We start from the raw sequence: 23,266 nt of genomic DNA on the forward strand, positions 1-23,266 counted from the left end.
ATGTACCCTTTGCTGAAGAGCGCCCCAAAGCCAAGATAACTGAATTGCCTAAAAACTGCTCTTCAACCCTGCATAGCTGCTTGGTCCCATCACTAGGCTCCACTGAGTCAGGCTGTCCTCTCTACGTACACCTCTAGAACTTAAATATTTCCACTCTCCATCTTCAGGATCTGCCTCACCCTGTTACTTTGTAAACAGCCTGCATACTATTCCTTTTCCCCACAGCTCAAGATTCTCTTTGGCACACACTGTCTGGAAAAATTCAGCTACTTCCCCAATCAGATCAAGCACCAAAAAGGACAAGGTAGTGCCCTGGACTCTGTATTTATCCGGCAAGTCTCACAAGAACAAGGATGCATGAATTTCTACTACTGGAAAAACACCTCTCTGCATGGATTTATGCCCAAGGAGATTCAAGTGTATTAACTGAAAATAGATATTCACACTCACTAATGTATGTTTGAACAAGTATACCATTTTTAAAAAATAACTGATTTCCAGAGTTTATTTCTTAATTTTGATCTTATATGCTATGTTTCATTAACCCTAAGGCATTAACATATTCTTAGTAATATTTCAAATTTTATTTGATATAGTTTTACTACCTGTGTTACTGTGAACTTACAGTATTTCATTACAAAAATTCTCACTGAAAATTTTAAAATGCAAAAGCTAAATGTGGAAAAATCCCTGAAGATTCTCCTTGCTGTTTATTATGTAAGGTAAATAACCTGTCACACATGACTGGATGTGCACATGGACACACACCAGTTTAAGGTGCTCTCCCTACACTACATTAAATTTATTCTTGTATTGTCATAAGTCTTGGCCATCATTTTAAATGATGTTATTGCAGATAAGTTTAAACAATTATTTAAATTACTAATTGAAGCATCATACAGCATACCACCAATATGTACAATTTACATATAATTTTAAATTAAAAAATTAATTCATATTGGTGAATGCTTACTTCCATGTTTAGAGAGTCAGCAACCTCAATGATGTGCTTCCTACTCATTTGAATCTCCTAGTAGTAAGTTTCTGTTCTACCAAAGGATGCACATTCTGCATCCTGACCAATTCTTTTTCCAAGTTGCTCCTCCTTCATTTCCACTGCTAGGAAAAATTGAGTCATCAATGCCCCAAGAAACAACATGTTTGATTAAACTTATTAAAGCCATTAGAACACAGATGAAAATGTAGAGAATAAGAAAATGATCAATTCCAACAATTACTATGAAAAACATCTGTCAGGAGTAACTTCTGACAAACCCCTGTCTTAACAGTGTTGAAAATAACCAATAGTTGGGGTTAGGACTGTAGCTCAGTGGCAGAGCACTTGCCAGGCATGTGTGAGGCACTGGTTTGATCCTCAGCACCACATAAAAAATAAATTAATAATAAAATAAATAATTATTGTGTGTCCCTCTATGACCAAAAACATATTTTAAAAAAATATCAATAGGGCTGGGGATGTGGCTCAAGCGGTAGCGTGCTTGCCTGGCATGCGTGCGGCCCGGGTTCGATCCTCAGCACCACATAAAACAAAGATGTTGTGTCCGCCGAAAACTAAAAATAAATAAATAAATATTTAGAAAAAAAAAATATCAATAGTAGGATAGAGTCCTACCATTCCAAGATGAACAAGATTCATTTTCATTCTATATTGTCACAAAAATAACTGAATATACTGTATAAAACAAAAGAACACTAGGCAAAGTCCAATAAGATAGGACACAGCTTCTTAAGAAAGTCTGGCAGAGGACAGATGATAATCATAATGGGGCTAATACCAAATAAACATTGTAGTTTGAAGTACTGAGTGTTTTTCTACCTTTCAACTGTCTCTCTTACTTTTATTATGGTTACTTTCACATCTCAGAATTCTGATTACAAATTTGCAATATTCTGTATGTAATTCCAATGCAATTTTCAGTTACACATTTTCCCCATTTATTAAATATAGTATCAATGAAGCACTCAGCAATGCTAAGATTATGCAGATTCAGCAGTCTCTCCATTTATGAAATAAATTATCGTTCCAGCAGACACTAACTTTGGCATATCAATGATAATACTATTTGCAAAATCCCTGATAAAACTCATCCTAAGGTCTCTCTTCTGAGTAGCACTTGGGAAAGTTCAAGGTTCTGACTGAAACCTTTCGTATACCAATGATGAGAGTTCCTTCATGTGCTCTGAACCACTGGGACATGAAGAGCTAAGGCTGAAACACTGAATTCAATGAAACAAATTTCTTTTTTTGGGGAACTGAAGGATTCACATGACACTTGAGTCTTCCAAAAAACATCATTTTATAGAACTTTCTTCCTGTGTGGATTCTTTATTCTTACTATCTCTTTTAAAGGACTTATCACTGACATGAATTCTGTGATGAATTGTAAGATTTGATCTCCAGCTGAAGCTCTTACCACATATCTCACACTTGTAAGGTTTCTCCCCCGTGTGAACTCTCTGATGAGACTGGAGCTGTGAAGCCCGACTGAAGACTTTACCACACACATCACACTTGTATGGTTTCTCTCCAGTGTGGACACTCTGGTGGAGCTGAAGACTTGAGGCCTGACTGAAGTGCTTCCCACACTCCCCACACTTATATGGTTTTTCTCCTGTGTGGACCCTCTGATGCATGTCCAGATTCAAGCTCCACTTGAAGCCCTTCCCACACTCCTCACATTTGTATGGCTTGTCTCCAGTATGGACCTTCTGATGGGCTTGAAGGTGTGAGCTCCGACCAAAGCTCTTCCCACACTCTTCACATTTAAATGGTTTTTCTCCACTATGGACTCTCTGATGGGCCAAAAGATTTGAGGCCTGCCTAAAGACCTTCCCACATTCCTCACAATTATATGGTTTTTCTCCTGTGTGGATTCTACAATGAATTTTAAGATCTGCTCTTCGACTGAATCCCTTTCCACACTCCTCACATTTGTATGGTTTCTCACCAGTGTGGACCAGCTGGTGAATCTGAAGTCGTGAACTCTGATTGAACCCCTGCCCACACTCTTCACACTTATAAGGTTTCTCTATGCTGTGGGCCTTCTGATGGATTTGAAGATAGGAACTCTGACTGAAGCCCTTCCCACACACCTCACATTTATAGGGCTTCTCCCCTGTGTGGACCACTAGATGAACTTGATAGTGGGAGTTCCTCCTGAAGCTCTTCCCACACTCCTCACATTTGTATGGTTTCTCTCCAGTGTGGACTCTCAGATGAGCCTGAAGGTTTGAACTTAGAGTAAAGCCTTTACCACACACAGTACATATGTATGATTTTTCTCCAGTGTGTACTCCCTGATGGGCCTGAAGACTTGAAGGCCGACTAAAACCTTTATCACATACCTCACACTTATAGGGTTTTTCTCCTGTGTGGACCCTCTGATGAATATAAAGATTTGAGCTACAAATAAAGCCCTTCCCACATTCCTCACATTTGTATGGTTTCTCTCCTGTATGTACTCTCTGATGGGACTGAAGATGTGAATTCCGACTAAAACTCTTACCACAAGCATCACATTTGAATGGTTTCTCCCCAGTGTGGAGTCTTTGATGATCTTGAAGATGAGAGGCCTGACTGAAGGCCCTCCCACACTCCTCACAATTATAAGGTTTCTCTCCAGTGTGGACTTTACAATGAACGTTAAGTGCTGATCTACGACTAAAAGCGTTCCCACAATGCTCACATTTGTATGGTTTTACTCTTGTGTGGACTTTTTGATGGATTTGCAGATGTGAGCTCTGGCTGAATTCCTTACCACACTCATTACACTTATGTTTTCCTTCCATGCAAACTCTCAGATGAACACAAAGAACTGAGCTGTCATGGAAACTTTTTCCACATTCAGTACATGTCTGAGACTCCTCTCCTGAGTGTTGCTGCTGAGGATCAAAGCTGGAGAAATCACTGAAGGCTTTTTTATACACATTACACTTGTAAGGCTTCTGTTCTGGGGGAGTCATTCTATGCTTACAAAGTGTCGAAATCTTTAGGCTCTCTTTTCCATATTCATTGAGGCCATAAGATTTTTCACTTTTGTCTACTTTAAGATCATCATGGTGATGTGAAATCCAACTGGTGGGGTCAATACTCTGTTTGTACTGACAGAGTTTATTTTTCATGGAAATCTGTTGATATCTACCCTGATAATTCTGTGATTCAATCATGGAAGTTTTCCTCCAAGAATCCTGGATTCTCAAAGTTGGAAACTCTGAGTCTTCAGTATGGCTAGGACCATCAGCTTTATGATTCTGTTTAAAATTCTCATCTTCAGAAATTTGAACAGGTAGTCCTGTCCCAACCTGGCAGGGGGAATAACACTGTTTGTGGACCTGAGTATTATTTATTATGGTGCCATGACACCTGGTTAAGTCATTTGCAATTTGTTGCCAGATTTGCCAGCAGGAAAGTTTTTCATGGGATTCTCTGTCTTGAACAGTCCTTAACTCACTTTGATTGTTCTCTCCTATAAAAACAGAATTCAGAGACACAAACAAGTAAAAGCTTTACTTGAAGATTCACTTAGGAACAGTAAGAGACATTAACAAAACTCAGGATGGTTTAGCACAGTTTTTCACCTTATATGACATTCCTTTTTTTTTTTTTTTGAACCCAGGGGCACTTAACCACTGAATCACATCCCCGGTCCAGTTTTTCACCATATATGAAGGCTTTTGGTTTACTGGCAGAAACCAAGAGATGGTCCATTAAGCTCCCAACTACTAAGCATTACTGAAACTCATTTAAGAACACAATTACTGACATACTAAATCTTTTCATTAAAATTTCAAGTCATTCCTATTACAACACAGTACCAATAAGGACAAAATGGAGCTCAGAGTTTTATAACTACTGCCCAGAATAGTACTGGCATTTAGTAGGTGTTCAAGCAATGGATGCACAGATAAATCACAATTTGACTTCTGGGATTCTCATAATTCCAAATCCAAGTTTAAGCTAGATCAGATGCAAGGGGTTTTTGTTTTGTTTTGTTTTTGTTTTTAAAGTAAAGTATATGAAATCCAAAAAGAATGGAAAGTGCAGTTTTGCTGAGAAGGCACAAAGCTGTACATGAAGCAGGGGTACACCAAGTGTGTTAATGCTGAGGACAAAATAAAAGATGGTAAGAATCACTTGGGGTGAAAGAAAAGCATGAAGATTTGTGTACTAGAGCATTCTAAAGATTTCCTTACTTCCTTTCTTCCTTTTTCCCTTCCTCTTTTTTTGCAGTGCTGGGAATTGAACTCAGAGTCTTAGACTTGCCAGGCAAGAACTCGACCACTAAGCCACATGCCCAGAATTTTTCTAAGGCCTTTATACAATCTTTCTAACATGTTTCTACTTTCTCAAGCAAGAGTCAAGATTCAGAGGCAAGAAGAATGCTGACTCTTTGAAAGCAAAGTACAGAAAATTTTAGATGCAGAGATATTTGCCTTTGACAAAAATGTTTTCCAAACTGATAAATTCAGACCATTAATAAAATGTGCAAAAAATTTAATAGCTAGTGATAAATGTTTAGAACAGACTAGAAATGATCAGAGAATCATCACAAGCAATAATGGTGTCACTATGTTAAATGTCTTCTAAAGGTGTATAAATCTGAACACCCATAAAATGTGGATTTACTCTAAGTAAAATAAGCCACAAGAGAATTCTGAGCAGAGGAATATCTCACACTCTAACTTAAGGCTACAAAGGATCACTCTGAGTGCCATGTCAGAGAATAGACTGTAGAAGGGGAAGAAAGGGAGAGAGCAATCAGTACCAAGGTTGCTGCAATAATCCAGGAAAGAGTTTGCAAGTTGTACCAGGTGACAGCAACAGGGGTGATGAGAACAAAAGAGATGGACAGTTAACTATAAAGATTCAAAACTGCTTGGTCCTTACCTAAACTTGTCTCTCTTTGGGTTGCTGTCTTCATCATCCAAAGCTTTTCTTCTCTTTCTGCATATGATATATCTCGTTTGAAGAACTGATGCTCTATGAACAGGCAAAGTCATAAGTTTAAATGACAAGGTAGAGCTAAAATTTACTGGAAACAGTTACAAATGTATATTCAAGACACTGAAAATAGTGTTTATCACACTTTTTTTAAAAAAAAACCATCACCCATGTGGGCTGGGACATAGCTCAGTTGGAAGAGTGCTTGCCTTCCATGCACAAGGCCCTGAGTTCAATCCCTGGCACCACAAAATATAATTTATTTCATGAACCAAATATGTGTACAAAACATACAATACAAAAAGTCTGAATGATATTTTTCTTTCCTTTTCTTTTCTTCTTCTTTTTTGAAGATACTAGTGATTAAACCCAGGGCCTCATTCATGGTAGGCAAGCATTCTTACCACTGAGCTACATTCCCAGCCCTTTTTTAAACTTTGAGACAGGGTCTTACTAAGTTGCCGATGCTGGCCTCCAACTCATGATCCTCCTCCCTCAGCTCCTAAGTAGCTGGGATTACAGGCACACACCACCATGTCCAGCTGAATGACTTATCTAATGTCTGTTTTTGTTAAATTTCTTTCTACTGACCCTTACACCATTCATGCAGTTGGCCAGTTTTTGCTAGAATGTGTACCATTCTTCCTAAGGAGCACCAGTATTTCCTACCCTCTTTTATTTAATTAAAAATTGCTGATAGGATTCAATAAATTGGTTTTAAAATTCAATAATGGGACAGAAGCAAAATTTGAAAAAGAATAGGCAAGGAATAGTAATATACTGTCCATGTATCATTCTTTGAAAATCAGAAACATCCTGCTTCTATAGCCCACAGGAATTAGGAAAGTCTGGGAACTATTTCAAGAGCATCAAAGCATTAAAATGCCAAGGTCACAAGAGTTATTTGAGAGGGAGGCCTCACCCACTGAGACCAGGTTCCTGAAGTTTTCCACCATCACATCTTGGTACAGCTTCCTCTGGGCAGGATCCAGCAGTCCCAGCTCCTCCTCAGTAAAGGCCACAGCAACATCCTTGAAAGTCACAGCTTCCTACAACACACACACATGACTTCAATCTTACAGTGTCCACTGGAAGAGGGACAGCACTGAGAAGAGAGAAATAATGGGTGGGAGGTTTCACTGGACTCTGAGCCATGTGTAGGTTTCCCAGCCCTTTTCCTTCTATCTCATTGATGCCATACACTGATTTTCCTCAGCCTTACCAAAAATGCTACTATGAAAAAGAGACCTGGTGCTTATACTATAATAAGTAAGCTCCCTAGAAATCTAATGGATGTAAATGTAAACATTTTAATTAAGATTTCCAATTTCCTCAGAACTGTTCATCAATTAAATTCCAACAGTGCCTGATAGCAGCTGCCTTCCCACTGAGGTCGGAGCCAGATGACTTTAAATAGTGTATAGGTTGAAATAAACCAAAGGGAATGTCAAGTCTCTCCATCTTTTACTAGAACCTGATACCTTCACCTTAGATCTTTAGTATTCCATGTGAATACTTTTCACAGCCACTTTTATTTATGTTTAAAATGAAGAGGAAACACAGTACCTCCTCATACAGATGCTCTGAGGCATAAATGCAGTGATAGAGCATAAGTGCCTGGCAAGTTCTCTAGTGCCACTTTTTACATTAGACTTTTTACATTAATGTCATATATTACTTGGACAAAAAAAAAAGAAGAAAAATTTAAAAGCCAGGCACACGTCCCAGTAACTCAAGACACTGAGGCAGGAGGATTCCAAATTCAAAGCTAGCTTCAGCAACATAGTCAGCCTCTGTCTCAAAATCTAAAAAAATTTAAAAAGAGATAGGGATATGGCTCTGTGGTCAAGCGCCCCTGGGTTCAATTGCTAGTACCAAACCCACAGAGGAAAAAAAATAGATCAGTAAATGAAATATACCCAGAGTATGACTCAGGCATGGGAAAGACAGAATCTAAATCTTGTGGTAAGAAAATGTTGAGCAATGTTTTTCTATGTGAAGCAGTAGTCAAATCTGATGCATTGGGCTGTATTTAAATCTACCCAAAATATCTAAGGTACCACATGTAGGACATATCTTTTCAATTCTGAACACCTAGTATATTAAGAATCCCTTTAAAACTGCAGTATTTTTCAAAATTGACTTTTCAGAAAAAGCTAAATGTAGGAACACTGTTCACTATAGTGTTCTTGAAACAGTGAAAGTGCTAACTAAAATAAATGTTTACATAGAGAATAGTTTAAGAACTGGGTATATAAATTTGGTGGAAATTTAGTAAAGCAATTAAAAATAAATTTGTATAACATTAAACAACAACAACAACAAAAATAGAAAACATGAAGCATTTAGGGGCTTGGGGATATAACTCAGTGGCAGAGAGCTTGCCTATCATGCACAATGCCCTGGATTTGACTCCCAGCATAGAAAAAGAATACATGAGATTAAGTAAAATTGTATCTGTTATGAACAGAAACATATAACTATGAGCATACCTGTCCATTAATCTATAGACTTTTATTTGTAAAGTAAAAAATGAAATAAAACAAGAACTAATACCAACCAGCTAAACTTAAAAGGGACAAAACAAGCACCTGGTACATTCTGCAGCTCCTCATGACTTGACTTGCTTTGAAACACTTCCAATCTCTGAGCACTTTTTAAAGAGGCACTTTTAGTAGTGAGAAAGGTAAGTTCTACTCACCTTGAATGTGTTCATCTTTAATTTATCTTTCCAGGGAGTGCAGAGTCCTAAGAAGAAGAACTGGAAAAAGAGAGAAATCATCAGAAACTGAGAAAGTATGTAACTAACCCATGTGGTTGCTCCTTGCAAATAAGCAAAGGTACTTGCTCCAAATATTTTAAGATACACGGAGCTCACATGTTGTTGCCCTCTTCGATGTGAAAATCTCTTAAAACTTCTAAAAAATATTTGGTTGTCTTTAATAATTTGCTACCCCAACAACAATATTATTATTATTACTATTACTATTACTATTATTATTCTGTGCAGGGGATTGTACCTAAAGCTTCATGAATGTTAAGCAAATACTTTACCACTAAAGTATACTCGAAGACCAACAACAGTATTTAAATTGATTAGGAAAACTTTAAAAAGTATAGAAATCTGTGATGTTTCCTTTTGGTTTTGTGGTTCCAGGGGTTTATCCCAGGACACTGTACATGCTCTACTCCTGAACCACACCCCCAGCCTTTGCTATTCCTTTTTAAGTGGGAAGTACCCTTTTAGCACATATGCATAGAGGTAAAGAAACTGATAAAATTAAGATATTGCAATAAAAAGTGTGACAATCTACACTCTGTTTAAGTGAGAAAGATAGAAATCTGAGTTCATATTGTTATAAATAATGTGTAACAAATAAATGAGAAGAGAAAAAGTCCTTTCTATAAAACACATACACTAATACATTTAGAATAAAAAATAACTAGAAAATCACTGATGAGTGCTAAAAGTTGGTTGACGTTTGTGAGGAAAAAGATAGCTACATAATCTCAAAGTATTGAGGAAAAAGATAACCTGTTGTTTAGCTGGAAACATCAAGTATTGGCCCTTAGCCAAAAGAACAAACCTGAGACCACCACTGAGTGACATCTGACTTACATCATGCACAGAGAAGGAAGCCTGCTCACTTCTGTGGCACTTCTGCTGATAATACACAGCCTGATTATCATGAACAAATACCAAATAAACTAAAAAGAGTGGGGACATTCCACAAAATACTTTGCCAATACTTTACAAAAATATCCAAAGCAAAAAAAAGAAAAAGTTTGAGGAATCATTCTAGATTAAAGTGACTAATGAAACAAAAACTTATGTTCAATGCAATAAAAAACTTATGTGCAATGTGCAATAAAACTGGGCTAATCTCTGACCTGGGGGTGAAGTGTTCTCAAAGACTCTGAGAACAACAACTTTATTGAGAAAGTTGAATGAATTTAAGTATGACAGTATGCTATCAATGTAATTAATTTCATTTTAATCATTGTCTCCAGTTTGTTTTAGTAGTTGGGGAAAAAATGTGTATATATAAGTATACAAACACATATGTATATGTACATATACATAAAGCTGTACAAAAGAAAAAAAAAGCTCTAATAGCTAGTAGTGGCAAGGGCCAATACTTGATGTTTCCAGCTGACCAACAAAAATGAGGCAAGGCCATTCAGTGATAGTGATGCACAAGAAAGAAAAGAAGACATTCTAACACAGAGGCACATTCTACAGTAACAAAAAATAACCAAATAACTGTTTCTCCTGACTAACATGAGTGACCACTTCATTACTAGTGAAAACTCTAATCTGTTTGGTTTCTCCCACCTCCTAGGGAAAAATTATTAGAATACTTGGTCATCAAATTACTTCTGATTATTGACATCATCAAATCCAGAACAAACTCACTGCCTACACTTCTCCCCATCTCAGCTTATACAAGTCAAAACGCTACAACCAGCTCCTCCTAACTGCCTCTTACCAAGAGACCCCAGGCCTGATTCCCAACAGTGTGTGGGTTCCCTTGTTGCAGCAAGCTAAAATAAAATTAAATGCCTTTGGTTACAGATATGTTCCTGGTGTTATTTGGCTCATGGTTACCAACAGAGAAAATAGGCAAAATGCAAACAACTAGTGAATCTCAGTTGAGTATGAGATTTCCTTTTAGTGTTTTGCAACTTTTCTGAAAGTTTAAAATTTATATGAAAATAAAAACTAGCCAGGTGTGGTGGCACACACCTGTAATACCAATGGCTTGGGAGGCTGAGACAGGAGGATTGTGAATTCAAGCCAGCAAGGCAAGGCACAAAGCAATTCAGTGAGCCCCTGTTTCTAAATAAAATATGAAATAGGGCTGGGGATGTGGCTCAGTAGTCAAGTGCCCCTGAGTTCAATCCCCAACACCAAAATAAGTAAATAAATAAAAAACTAATGAAATCAGGAAATTGTTATAGTAACAACAACAGTAGTAATAATAGTAATGACGACTACAGAAAAAAAGTATCTAGCATTAATTGACAGTAACTAGTGGTCAATCTTGCCACTTTAGACAAAAATCCTCTGGTACAAAAGAGCAATGAACCCATTCCCCAAATCCTAGGAAAAATTTATCTTCACATTTCTAATTCTCTCCATGTTAACTCGAGACTTGCTAGCTGCCTTCTGCTCATGTCAGGATTTTTCAGAAGACTCGATAACTGACAACATTTACTGAACAAAATCTTTGGACTGAGTAGGATGCTTGTGTGGCCAGCTCAGTTTTAACTGTGACATTTGGCAAGATCAATCGCCTTAGGCCTGAGTTTCCAAGTAGGTCCCTTTCCCGAGCCTGTGTAGGAATCACCTTAGGATTTTGTTGAAATCCCAATTTCTGGGTTCCATCTACAGAAATTCTAAAGTGGAAGGTCTTAGATGAGACTTAAGGCTGGGTATTTCTCACTATGTGATCCTAATGCTGTTGATTTGTAGACTCATTTCTTCTTCCTTTTTTTTTTTTTTTTTCCATAGGAGGGATAAAACATGCTTCCTACCACTGAGCTACATCACCAGTCTTTTTAAAATTTATTTTGAGACAAGGTCTAAGTTTCAAAGGCTGGTCTTGAGCTTGTGATCTTTCTGCCTTAGCCTCCAGAGCAGCTGGGATGATAAGGGAGTGCAGTCATGCCTAGGGGATCCCAGTCTCAAAAGCATTGCTGTGACTATTAGTGTCCCCCCAAAAGACCTCTGCTAAACAAAAACATACACAATGATGACAAAAAAGGCACTAAACTATTAATATTTGTTATTTTTACATGATATAGTTGTGGTAATTAAAGTTTTTTATAAATTTGTGTTTTCCATGATTAAAGGTTATTTCTATAACAAATATTATTTGAAATAAAATGAAATCCACATCTTGCTCTCAAGATCCCCTCAAGTCTCGGCCTATTTCCACTCAATAGTGACCAGAGTCCTATGACCCAGAGAGACCATACCAAAGACAGGATGAGCTCAGATCTGGATTCACGTTGCTTAGGATCCAATGCTATTCCTGCCACCTACTAGCAATGGACCATGGGCAAACAGGTTACGTTCCCTGTTTCTCAGTCTCCTCATCTTCACAGTAGGAAAAATAGCGGTACCACTTCACAAAGCACTCTGAAGGGCTTCATCTGTATAAAGCATTTGGAATGGAACTTGGAAACTTAGGCTTTAACTGTAACACATTCTCAGATTTATGTGACATTTGTGGAATGACAAGTCTTACTCACGTGGGGCTCTGCGGCCTCTTCTTTTCTGCAGTGCTTTTGGACAAGTCAGGAATAGTGAAGAAAAGGAGGCTGTGAAAAACCAGGGTTGTGTCTCCACCTCCAATCAGTCACAGTCACATCTTCCAGACCAGCTAGAAGCAACACTCTCCTTCTTTAAAAGGTCAATGGTTTAGGGATAATGCAGTTGCTTCCAGACCTCAGGACGCCTCAGTACTTCAGTCCTGGACTACATTTCCCGACAGACGAAGTCCAGAAACATGCGCTTCTCGGAAAATTTCTAGTAGTATAAAGAAAAATCCATGTACCAGGCAGTTTTAAATCTTTTGTAGTATACCACGTTTTTCTCAAAATATTCCATCATTTGAAGGTGTAACTTGTATTTTCCTTTTACAGAACAATCAAAAGCACAAAGGGGTTAACTAGGCGGTCCGAGGTGAGACTGTCTGAAGCTGCAGGTCACGCTCGCAGGTGGGCGAGTAGGGCAGGAGGCGGGAGCCCCCAGGAGACCCTCAAACTCAGTCGACCCAGGTACGCCCCCAATTCAAGGAAGCTCCGCCCTAGAGAACGCAAAACGCCATTCGCAAACGTCCGCTGTCAGCCGGTCCTCCCCAAACGAAAGACTGCTAAGTGTTGTTCCCAAGTACATTCAGGAGACATTCGAAAGGTTTCAGGGAAGAAGATCAAAACCACTAAAGCCCGAGAAAAGATGGCTGCTACGTCATCCTCCTGGAGCGGAAGTACCAACGACTACCAAAAGCTCCTGGGCTACACTGCTCAGTCCAGAACTCCCCAGAACTGCCTTCCCCCACTGGAAGAGCCTGCGAGTACAGGAGTTCCGGGACTACGCTTCCCAGGATTCCGCGGGGGAGAGGGCCCGTTTACAGGAAGGGCTTAGAAACGGAAGTATGCGAGGTGCTCTGAGCTTAGACTACAGGTCCCAGGATTCTAGGCGGGAAACCAGCCACAGTACTTCAGTCCTGGACTACATTTCCCGAGAGACGAAGTCCAGTTCCCTGGAGCAGAAGTATCCAAATACTCTGCCCTCCTAGTTTTCACTTCCCAGAAATCCCTGCGAAGGTTTTGGGCAAATGTCTGTTCATTGTTGTGTGTCAGTCTTAGAACACTGTAGATTCTTAGAAGACTGAGAAGCAGACTAGGCTTTAGATATTGGTTGTGATATCAATGCTTGTGTCACCGTCCCCACCCCCAAATTCATGTGTTGAGATCAAACCCACCAGATAATGGTATTAGGAAGCTGACCTTTGGGAGTGATTGCATCATGAGAGCTTTTCCTCCTGAATTGGATCAGTACTGTCAGTAAAGTGTCCCGAGGGAGCTCATTTGCTTTTTCAGTTACGTGAAGAAATCACTAGAAGGAACTACCTATGAACCGGAAGTGAACCCTCAGAAACCCTGAATCCCCTGGCACCCTGAACTTGGACTTCCTAGCCTCCAGAACCGTGAGGAATAAAGATCTGTTCTTTATAAGCTAGCCAGTTATGGTGTTGTATAAGATCTGGAATGAACTAAAGCAGACTTATTGAAGGGGTCATTTTCAAGGAATAGGAGTTCATTTCCTTTGGTAACCATCAAAGACCTTCTCCACAGGAGTATTGGGAAAAGGGAATTAGGACTTCTCTAGAAGGGACTGATACCAAAGTACCAAATCCCTGAAACTGCATGATGGTGGATGTATTTTGTTAGCATTTTCTGGCCCTCACAAAAGTAAATAAAAATCTTCTCTCAATAAAAATACTATCATCCCAGGTTTCAAATTATTTCTATAATTTAAATTTTTCTTACACTAATGCTTAAGCAAATGAACTTAAAGGAAAAAAATAGTGTGGGGGGGCGCTGGAGAAATAGCTCAGTTGGTAGAGTGCTTCCCTCCCACGCACAGGCTCTGGGTTCAGTCCCCAACATCATACATAAATAAATAATTAACATTCAGGGACCCTTTATAATGGTTAAAAGGCTCAAGTTACCATAAAGTATAAGCTAATATTTTATAAAGCAAAAATGGACAGAACCACCAAAAGAAACACAAAAATCAGATATACAGAGGGAAATGTTGAGCTTTAAATTGGTATATTAAAATAGAAGGGAAACTAATAATCAATTAGGGAAAAATATCCATCTCAGGACTTTCATAAAGGAATAACAAAACCAAAAAAGAAAATGGCAGAATACTTAAGAGCAGATTGATAAATTGTAAAATAAATGAAATTAAGTTTATACACACACACACACACACACACACACACCTATTGAGGAAAACATTAAATGACAATAGTAGTGAGAATGACCTTGCAAAAAAGACATAAAAAAATTACCAAGGCCAGAAAAATAAAAGAGAACATCAATGAAAATTGTAGGATATTATTAACAACATTGTAACAGTTATTTGTACATTTATGAAATATAGTTCTAGAAAAAAATGAACAAAACTAAAATGCATTGCATAAAAATTTAATAATGAGGCAATGATGAAAACTTCACCTTTGAGATGGGAATCAGAAGACAATATTATTATAACTACTTTTAATGAAATTACACTGGATCTTGTACCACTAAACTTAGCAAATTCAATTATCACAAGTTATATGTATATCATTTGGATTTTCTTCTTCTTCTATTTTTAGGATTGAACACAAGAGCACTTAACGACCTTTCCAGCCCTTTTTATTTTTATTACTTTAAAAGATTTTTCAGTTGTTGATGTACCTTCATTTTATTTACTTATTTATATGTGGTGCTGAGAATTGAGCCTCACACATGCCAGGCAAGCACTCTACCACTGAGCCACAACTCCAGCACCCCACCTCCAGCCCTTATTAAAATATCTTATCTAGAGACAGGGTCTCACTGAGTAGGTTAGGTTTCATAAGTTACTGAGGCTGGCTTTGAACTCACAATACTCTAATTTCCCTGATTTCATAATTGGTTTTTCTTATATATTCTATAGATTTTGGGGGGTGGCTTGTTTTCTGGTACTGAGGATTGAACCCAGGGGTGCCTAACCACTGAGCAACATCCCAGCCTTTTTTTTGGGGGGGGTGTTTGTTTTTTGAGACAGGGTCTCACTAAGTAGCCTAGGGCCTTCCTAAATTGCTAAGGCTGGTCTTGAACTTGCAATCCTCCTGCCTCAGCTCCTGAGTTGCAGGGATTATAGGCATGTGCCACCACAGCCCCCAGCTATAGAACATTTATATATTTACAGCATATCATCTGGAAGTGGAGATGGTTTCACATCTTTATTTCCAGTTTGAATGCCAAAGCATTCAAATAACAAATTATTCTGTTGCTCTTAGAACTTCCAATGCTATGCTGAATGAATTTGGAGAAAGCAGTGCAACCCTACTGTGTTCCGTTAGAGGAAAAACTTTCAGTCTCCCACCATTTAGTCTGATAACTGGCAAGTTTTTCAATATGAACCTTTTATTTATTTGTGATAGTTCCTTCTATTCCTATTCCTATTTTGTTGAGGCTTGTTTTACTCATGAAATAGTGTTGAATTCTGTCAAGTGAGTCTTCTGCCTGAGATCATGCAATTTTTATTTTTCATTATTTTTCATTCTGTTTATGTGGCATATATGTACCACTTACCAGATATAAATCCACATGGTCATTGAATATATTCCTTTCAATATGCACCTGAATTTGGGTTTCTAGTATTTTTAATAGATGGACATAATATCATTATTTTTGTTTATTTTTATGTGGTGCTGAGGATCAAACCCAGTGCCTCACATGTGCAAGGCAAGCATGTTGCCACTGAGTCACAACCTCAACCCAGGTTTTTCTAGTATTTTGTTGTGGGTTTTTGCATCAGTATTCACAAAAGATATGGCTCTATAATTTTCTTTTAATGTCTACAGCTTTGGAATCAAAGTACCGCTGGTCTCATAGAATGAACAAAGAAGAGCCTACCCATGTGATTTGGGGAGGAGTTTTGATAGTTATGGCAGTAAATATTCCTTAAATGTTGGTAGAATTCACCAGAGGACATCTGGTAATGGATGGGTTTTCTTTGGATTGTGAAGAGCTGTTTTTTTTTTCTTTTTAAGAGAGAGAGAAAGAATTTTTTAAAATTTATTTTTTAGTTTTTGGTGGACACGACATCTTTATTTTTTATTTTTATATGGTGCTGAGGATTCAACCCAGAGACCTGCGCACATGCCAGGCAAGCGTGCTACCACTTGAGCCACAACCCAAGCCCATTTGCTTGTTTTTTAACTTTTTTAGTTGTACACAGACACAGTATCTTTATTTTATTTATTTTTATGTGGTGTTGAGTATCAAACCCAGTGCCTCACACTTGCCTGGCAATTGCCCTACCACTGAACTGCAACTGCAGCCTATGAAGAGTTTTTAATTACAGATGCAATCTTTTATTAGTTACAGGTTGACTTAGATATCCTTTCTTCAAAATTTGGTGTTGCCAGATTTTGCTCCTAGGAATTTTCCTATTTCATCTAGGCTATGAAAACTCTTGTCTCAAAAAATAAAAAGGGTTGGGATGTGGCTCAGTGGTTGAGCACACTGAGTTCAATCCCCATTACCAAAAAGTGAAAAATAAAAATGGAGTTACAAGTCAGGCTCAGTGGCACACACCTGTAATACTAGCTACTCAAAAGGATCTGGCAGAGGATCACAAGTTGGAGGACAACCTCTGTCTTAGCCCTTAAAAGGGATGGGGATAGGGGCTGGGATTGTGGTTCAGCGGTAGAACACTCACCTAGCACGTGTGAGGCCCTGGGTTCAATCCTCAGCACCACATAAAAATAAAGATATTGTGTCCAACTACAACTAAAAACATAAATATTTTAAAAAGTGGGATGGGGATATAGCTCAGTGGTAGAGTGCCACTGGGACTGCGTTCAATCTCTAGTATTTGGGGGGAAAGGGGGGAATAACATCATCAATATGGTGTTCTACCTTTTGGTACTTTAACCTCATAAAATTATAACTTCCCATTCTTTGATTTCTGATTATACTTCTGACACATACTGCTATCCAAAAGACATACTTTTACTGCCGCCAACAAAGACCACATAAATTTTAATCCTGCCCCAATAATGAATATATTTGATGAGATTACCAAACTCCAGTTTTCAAAGTACTTATTCATAGGGAAAGAGAAAAAATATGGGGTAGGGAATTTGACAAGTGTCCTTCCATTTTTGCATAGTTATGACCTGACAAGTTTGATTAAAATAAATACTACAGCAAACAGAAGACAATCTCATCAAAATAAGTCACTGCCTGGAAGTATAAAAAATTAATTATAAGTCATTATCAACTCAGGATTAAGTAACTACATCACAATCTTTCAGACTGTTACTGTAAATCTTGTATTAACACTACTGAAAACTTTATGAAATATGCTGTAGTATATTATTGCAGTTAACAAAACCATTTAGTCATTTGTTTTTGCTTTTGTTTAAAATCTTTCAGTCTTAGTATGAGAAAAATTCAAAAGATTCAGAATGGGGAGAGGCTAGGAGACAAGTGTAGTAAGATAATATTCAAATTAATGCTCTGGATTGCAGTACTGTGTGCATTCTGCATTTTAATTCAAGTTTGTTCCCCAAGTTATTTTCTGCAGGATTCATTTTCTTGATACTTCTGAATATGACCCTTACTTCACCAGTTACAAGAAGGCTCTATTATGTGGTCCTCAGACCATTGGGACATGCTGAGCTACGATCAAACTTTCCTTAATGAATGTTTCCCCTCGTAAATTTCCTTGGATAAAATTTTTCACCAGTATGGATTCTGTGATGAATTTTAAGGTACACTTAACTGAGTGCTTATCACACATACCCTCACCTTTTTTTATAGTTTTCTTTTTAGTTGTAGATGAACATAATACTTTTATTTTATTTATTTTTATGCGGTGATGAGGATAGAACTTGGTGCCTCACAAATACTAGGTGAGCACTCTACCACTGAACTACAAATCCACCCCAGACATCCCCCATCTCTACGGTTTCTAATAGGAGTAGTTGTGAAGACCAACTAAAGACATGCATCACATTTCCAAGGTAATTTGGCGGGGGGTGAGGGGTGGGGGTGCTCTGATGCAGTTGAAAACTGAGACTGTGAGACTGACTGAAAGAATTACACCGTTCTCCACATCTGCATGGGTTATCTCCTGTGTGGACCTTCAAACACAGATCAAGATTTGAGCTCCAATGTAATCCTACCCAAAGTCCTTGATTTGTAAGCCATTTATCCATTGTGCACTTTCACATATGAACTGTGTCCAAAGCTCTTCCCATACTCTTTGCAATTGAAGGGTTCTACTCCACCGTGGTGTCTTGGTGACTTGATGCCCAAGTGAAGCTATCCCCACTCCTCACACTTTCATGGCTTTACCCCAGTGTGGACTCTCCCATGGGTATGAAGTTGTGAATTCTGAGTAAAGCTCTTGCCACACTTTTCACACTTGAATGGTTTTTCTCCACTGTGGAGTCTCTGATGTTTCAAAAGATCGGAGGCCCAGCCAAAGCTCTTCCCACATTCCTTACAAATATAGGGTCTTTCTCCCGTGTGGACCCTCCTATGGGAATAAAGTTGGGAATTCTGAGTAAAACTCTTCCCACACTCCTCAATCGGTATGGCTTTTCTCCACTGTGCACCCTCTGATGGGAATGAAGTTCAATCATGGCCTCCCTCTGCTCAAGTAGGCACCAGAATGAACGGGTCTGCAAGGACCCCAAACAAGAGCCAGAACACCGGCAGCTGGAGCTCTCTAGCCTCAACCCAGGGTCTCCCGCCATTCAGCGGGAAATAAATGGTAACAAGAAAAGCCACCATTCACTAGGTGCTCGTAACGGTTTTAAGTCTTTGCTTTGAAGACCCTCTTGCAATTCCCAAACCATGCCATTAGGATGGTACATTTAAAATGACGACAATGAGCCCCCCCCCCATCGAGTAAGTCCCCAACGTGGGCCACCCGAGGAAATGGCCTCGCGTTAGCGGTGGAGAGGGGCGGATTAGGCGAGCCGAGAGCCCCCGGAAACCCTCAAACCAGGTGATACACGCCCTGACCAGGTCACGAACCCGGGGACTCCACCACAGACTCTCAAACGCGAGCAGGCTCCGCGGGGAAAACGGAAACTTGGTTTGTCACCGCTCCAAACCCCTGCTCTCCGCGGAGGCTTCCTTTCCCCTAAACTGAAGGCAGAGTCATTGAGGGTGCCTGTGGGGTGGGGGGCCAGGAAATTCGGAAGAGCTCCCAGGGCCCAAGAAACTGATTTCAATCACCATGAGAAAAAAAACACACACAAACAGCAGCAACTTCCGGCTCAGGGAGCGGAAGTGTCTGACTCAGCCTTCCGGAATATACTTCCCAGAATTCCAGGCATCCGCCCTCCTAAGCAAAGATGCCCGCGACGCTACGGACTGCCTGGACTACACTTCCCAGAATTCCTGGGACGTTCCTCCCCCCCACCCCCGTCCCAGGGGAACGACGTGGGACTCCAAGTAACCAATGGACGTTTCCCAGAACGCTTCAGAGAGCGTTGCTTTTCCACGGAACGTGGTTGCACGTCCATTCCTAGGCTCCTATGTGATGATGTGAAGTGAGGGCTGTCCTCACATTCACCCGAATCCTCACACAAAACTATTTCAAAGACAGTGTAAATACCCTCCAGCCTGGCAGGGTTGTTGGAAGGAATGAGATAGGCTCTTCAAGGAATTAACCAGGACTCAGTAAGCGACTGAAAAGGTATTTAATCTGACGTTATGAAGCTAAAGCCTGATTTGCAGAATAGGCGAGGTAGACCGGTATCTAAATGTAGTTTTAAACATATATTTTCTGTATTGTAAATAAAATAGAACACCTTTGTGTTTTCAAGGGTCATTATTAATTTTTGGTAAATTTTCCAAACCTTTTCTATGTTTTAACCTCATCATTTAAATATTGTTTGTGTATTCATGTCTCATTTTTCTTGTTAATATTTTCTCCCAGTTTATTTTTTTCTTTTTTACTTTCTGGTTGTTCCTTTTCTTTTTTGGCCACGAAAAAAAAATTTTTTTTAAGGTCATGAACTTTTTTTTCATATATATTTGGTGCTAAGGATGGAACCTGGTGCCTTACACATTCTAGAGAAGCGCTTACAAAACCACAATCCCAGCCCATGAAAAGTATTTTTAACATAATGTTTAGAAAACATGCTCAGGGGTAGCATGATTGCCTAGCCCATGCCAGGCCCTGGGTTCACTCTCCACTACAAAACAAACAACAACAACAAAAAAAATGTATTTTTATATGTAATTCACAAAAGCAGCCTTTTTAAGTGTATAAAGAAATGATATCCATACAGGGATGGGGATATTGCTCAGTTGGTAGAGTACTTGCCTCTTATGCACAAGGCCCTGGGTTCAATCCCCAGCACCACAAAACAAAACAAAGAGATATCGGCACATTCAGAACATTTTGAAAGCAACACTTCTTATTCTACAACATTTTTAGAGTTGGAACCATGAGCCCCACTCACTACTGATGTCTCAGAAGGGGAAGAGGGGGCACAGATGGAGCTCAGTCTAAGGGTAAATTTCCTCAGCCATGCACACATAGTGAAATTTCCATAAAAACCCCTTTGAGAGTTCAAAGAGCTTCCAAGTTGGTGACTACAACACTACATCTTGATAGGTGCTGGGAGAGGGATGCTCTTGGAGGGGGCATGGAAACGCTGCATTGCCTCCGGCACTCCCAGGTACCTCACCCTATGTACCTCTTCCATGTGGCTGTTTTATCTGTTGTAATAGATTGGCAAGAGAAATTAAACTCAGGAATTCCTGAGTTCTGCAAATCATTCTAGGAAATTCTTGCATCCAAGGAGGGAGCTAGTTGGTCAGAACTAAGAGGCCTGGGACTTCAAGGCTGGATTCTCAGTTGGGGGAGTCTTATGGGAATGAGCCCTTAATCTTTGGGATCTGGTGCTAACCAGGTACTTACTATCAGAAATGAAATAAATCATTTCATTACACACCCACTTGGTGTCAGAGTTGGAGAAGTGGTATAGAAAGCCCCTACATATTTTGTCAAAAGTGTTGGGAGTAAGAAAGACTGCAGAAATCCAATGCCAATCCCTTTACAAACGGTTATGCTAGTGCTATTAAACAATGACCTATTAAATTTATGAACACCTCATGTTGTCAGAACAAAGAAGGTTGAAAGAATTAACTGTTGTTTTTAATAATTTCATTTCAAAAAGAATCCTTGTCTCCTTTTTTCCCTTCCAGTTGCCCTATTTGGCCTACCCTTAACATGAGTAAAAATGAATACCTCATAACATTCATAATCCCTATAATATCTCCAGTTAAGGCCCCTTACTGAGTCTGTAAACAAGTCAAAATAACACCTGGCATTTTGCCAGGGGAATGTTAGAGTTGGTAAACAAGTCTGGATGGTGCCTGGCAAAATGCCAGAGGGAGTGGTTTGAGAAGTAACAAAAGCAAGCCATTAAGTGTGGAGATTCCTGATTGGTTGACTGATGTATCTAGTTTATGTTAATTAGATAAGCTGTGTGGAATGTATAAATACTGCTCCTGTCCTGCAATAAACGGCTCCCACTCATGCTGTATCAACATACACAAGTTATTCGTCACCCCCCGGTTATTTTGCTGCAGCCGGACTGCGGCACCTTACCAAATATTACTGATATTGCTTCAAAGCTACTGATCGAGCTTAATATTTTATACTGTCCCAATTTATCCATCACAACTACAATTTACATTTATCTGAGGGATCCCATTTTACACATACTTTTTTTTTTTTTTTTTTTTACCTATTGGCTATTTCTGTAGCCCTCCACTGTTCAAAATGTATGGAGAAAGGACAATCAAGGGCCTGTATATCCCCACACACTCAGCTATGGAATTAGTGATGATACTGTACTAAAGAAAGAAACTTATGAAGCCATCATATAAGACATTAGAAATGTTGATTAGACTTTGATCTTGGCTAAACTACCATGACGTACAACAAGGTCCAGAGACCTACCTCTATCAAATTTGGATGCAAAATTTGGTCTATGAAAAGCAGCTGTATGCATTCAAGCAATAAGTATTGGCTCTCTTTGCTCTGATCTCTCAAACAAGCCTTAACTTGTCCCATTTGGTTTTGGATGGTAACAATTCATGCCCTCTTTAGTTTTTTAAAACCTAAGTCACTATTTGGGTCAATTTGCAAACTTCACCTTTCTCCAATACATATTTGTTCACAGGAAACCTGAGATTGTAGTACTGACCCAAATATTAGGGGTGAACCGTGACAATTCTAGGAAACTTACACTTTGACTTAGTGTAAGCAATCCATAAGCCTCATCACCTTCCCATGTCTACTGCCTCCTTCACAATCCTGACAAGGTTCCCCTGTGGATCCCAAGTGCATGTGCCCTCCCACCATCTCTTTTAAACTTCCTGCTGGCAGAACTTCCCCTGTATAATATGAACACTGACTACTCTTTCTGTTCTAGACCTTCTACTGACTACTCTTTCTGTACTAGATTTCACAATAAACCCCATTCCTCACCTTTTTGAATCAAAGGGGCTACTGTCACAATTCATGAAAAACAAACCTAACTTTGGAGGGAGCTGCTCCATGTCACAATGCAGTTGCTGTAACAGGTATACAGATTGGCAGGGAAAAAGAAAAAAAAAGTTTTTACAGATAACATGATTATCCACCCACAAAGTCCCAAGGGTTGGGCATGGTGGTGCATGCCTGTAATCCCAGTGACTCAAGAGACTAAGGCAGGAGAATCACAAGTTGAGACCAGCCTCAGCAACTTAATAAGGCTCTAGGCAATTTAGTGAGACCCTGTCTCAAAATGGAAAAAAAAAAAGTCTGGGAGGTAGTCCTGTGGTTAAGGACCCCTGGGCACAATACATGGGAGAGAGAAAGGAATCAGCTATTTAACAATTTAAACTATTAAGTTTGGCAAGAGGGTAGGATATAAACAATTGTACTTCTATTGTAGTACATAAAAATTGTACTTCTACATTTTAGCAATGAACAACTGAAAATTAATG

The 23,266-nt window shown here is 39.1% G+C and overlaps 1 protein-coding gene across 3 annotated transcripts; it reads right to left on the reverse strand.

Moving 5' to 3' along the window:
* Nucleotides 1-780: 780 nt before the first annotated feature.
* Nucleotides 781-12,668, reverse strand: LOC125612594 (zinc finger protein 226-like). 3 transcript variants are annotated; one of them, XM_048790739.1, is made up of 6 exons: nt 12,221-12,668; nt 8,664-8,723; nt 6,885-7,011; nt 5,909-6,001; nt 2,760-4,487; nt 781-791 (listed from the first exon to the last, which is right to left on the reverse strand). In XM_048790739.1, exons 2-6 carry the CDS (start codon nt 8,676-8,678, stop codon nt 787-789), a joined length of 1,968 nt encoding a protein of 655 aa, XP_048646696.1. In that variant the 5' UTR covers nt 8,679-8,723; nt 12,221-12,668; the 3' UTR covers nt 781-786. The 3 variants fall into 3 exon arrangements, with proteins under 3 accessions (XP_048646696.1, XP_048646694.1, XP_048646695.1); XM_048790737.1 differs by lacking the exon at nt 781-791 and having other exon boundaries at nt 1,835-4,487; XM_048790738.1 differs by lacking the exons at nt 781-791; nt 8,664-8,723; nt 12,221-12,668 and having other exon boundaries at nt 1,835-4,487; nt 6,858-6,979.
* Nucleotides 12,669-23,266: the final 10,598 nt, after the last annotated feature.

The sequence above is a fragment of the Marmota marmota genome, unplaced genomic scaffold, assembly GCF_001458135.2.
Source record: "Marmota marmota marmota unplaced genomic scaffold, marMar, whole genome shotgun sequence".
NCBI lineage: Eukaryota > Metazoa > Chordata > Mammalia > Rodentia > Sciuridae > Marmota > Marmota marmota.

Coding starts and splice junctions, on each gene's coding strand:
- LOC125612594 (XM_048790737.1), bottom strand. Junction 6,002..6,884: donor CAGGAACCTGGTCTCAGTGG/GTGAGGCCTCCC, acceptor GCCTGTTCATAG/AGCATCAGTTCTTCAAACGA. Junction 4,488..5,908: donor CCAAAGAGAGACAAGTTTAG/GTAAGGACCAAG, acceptor CTGTTTTTATAG/GAGAGAACAATCAAAGTGAG.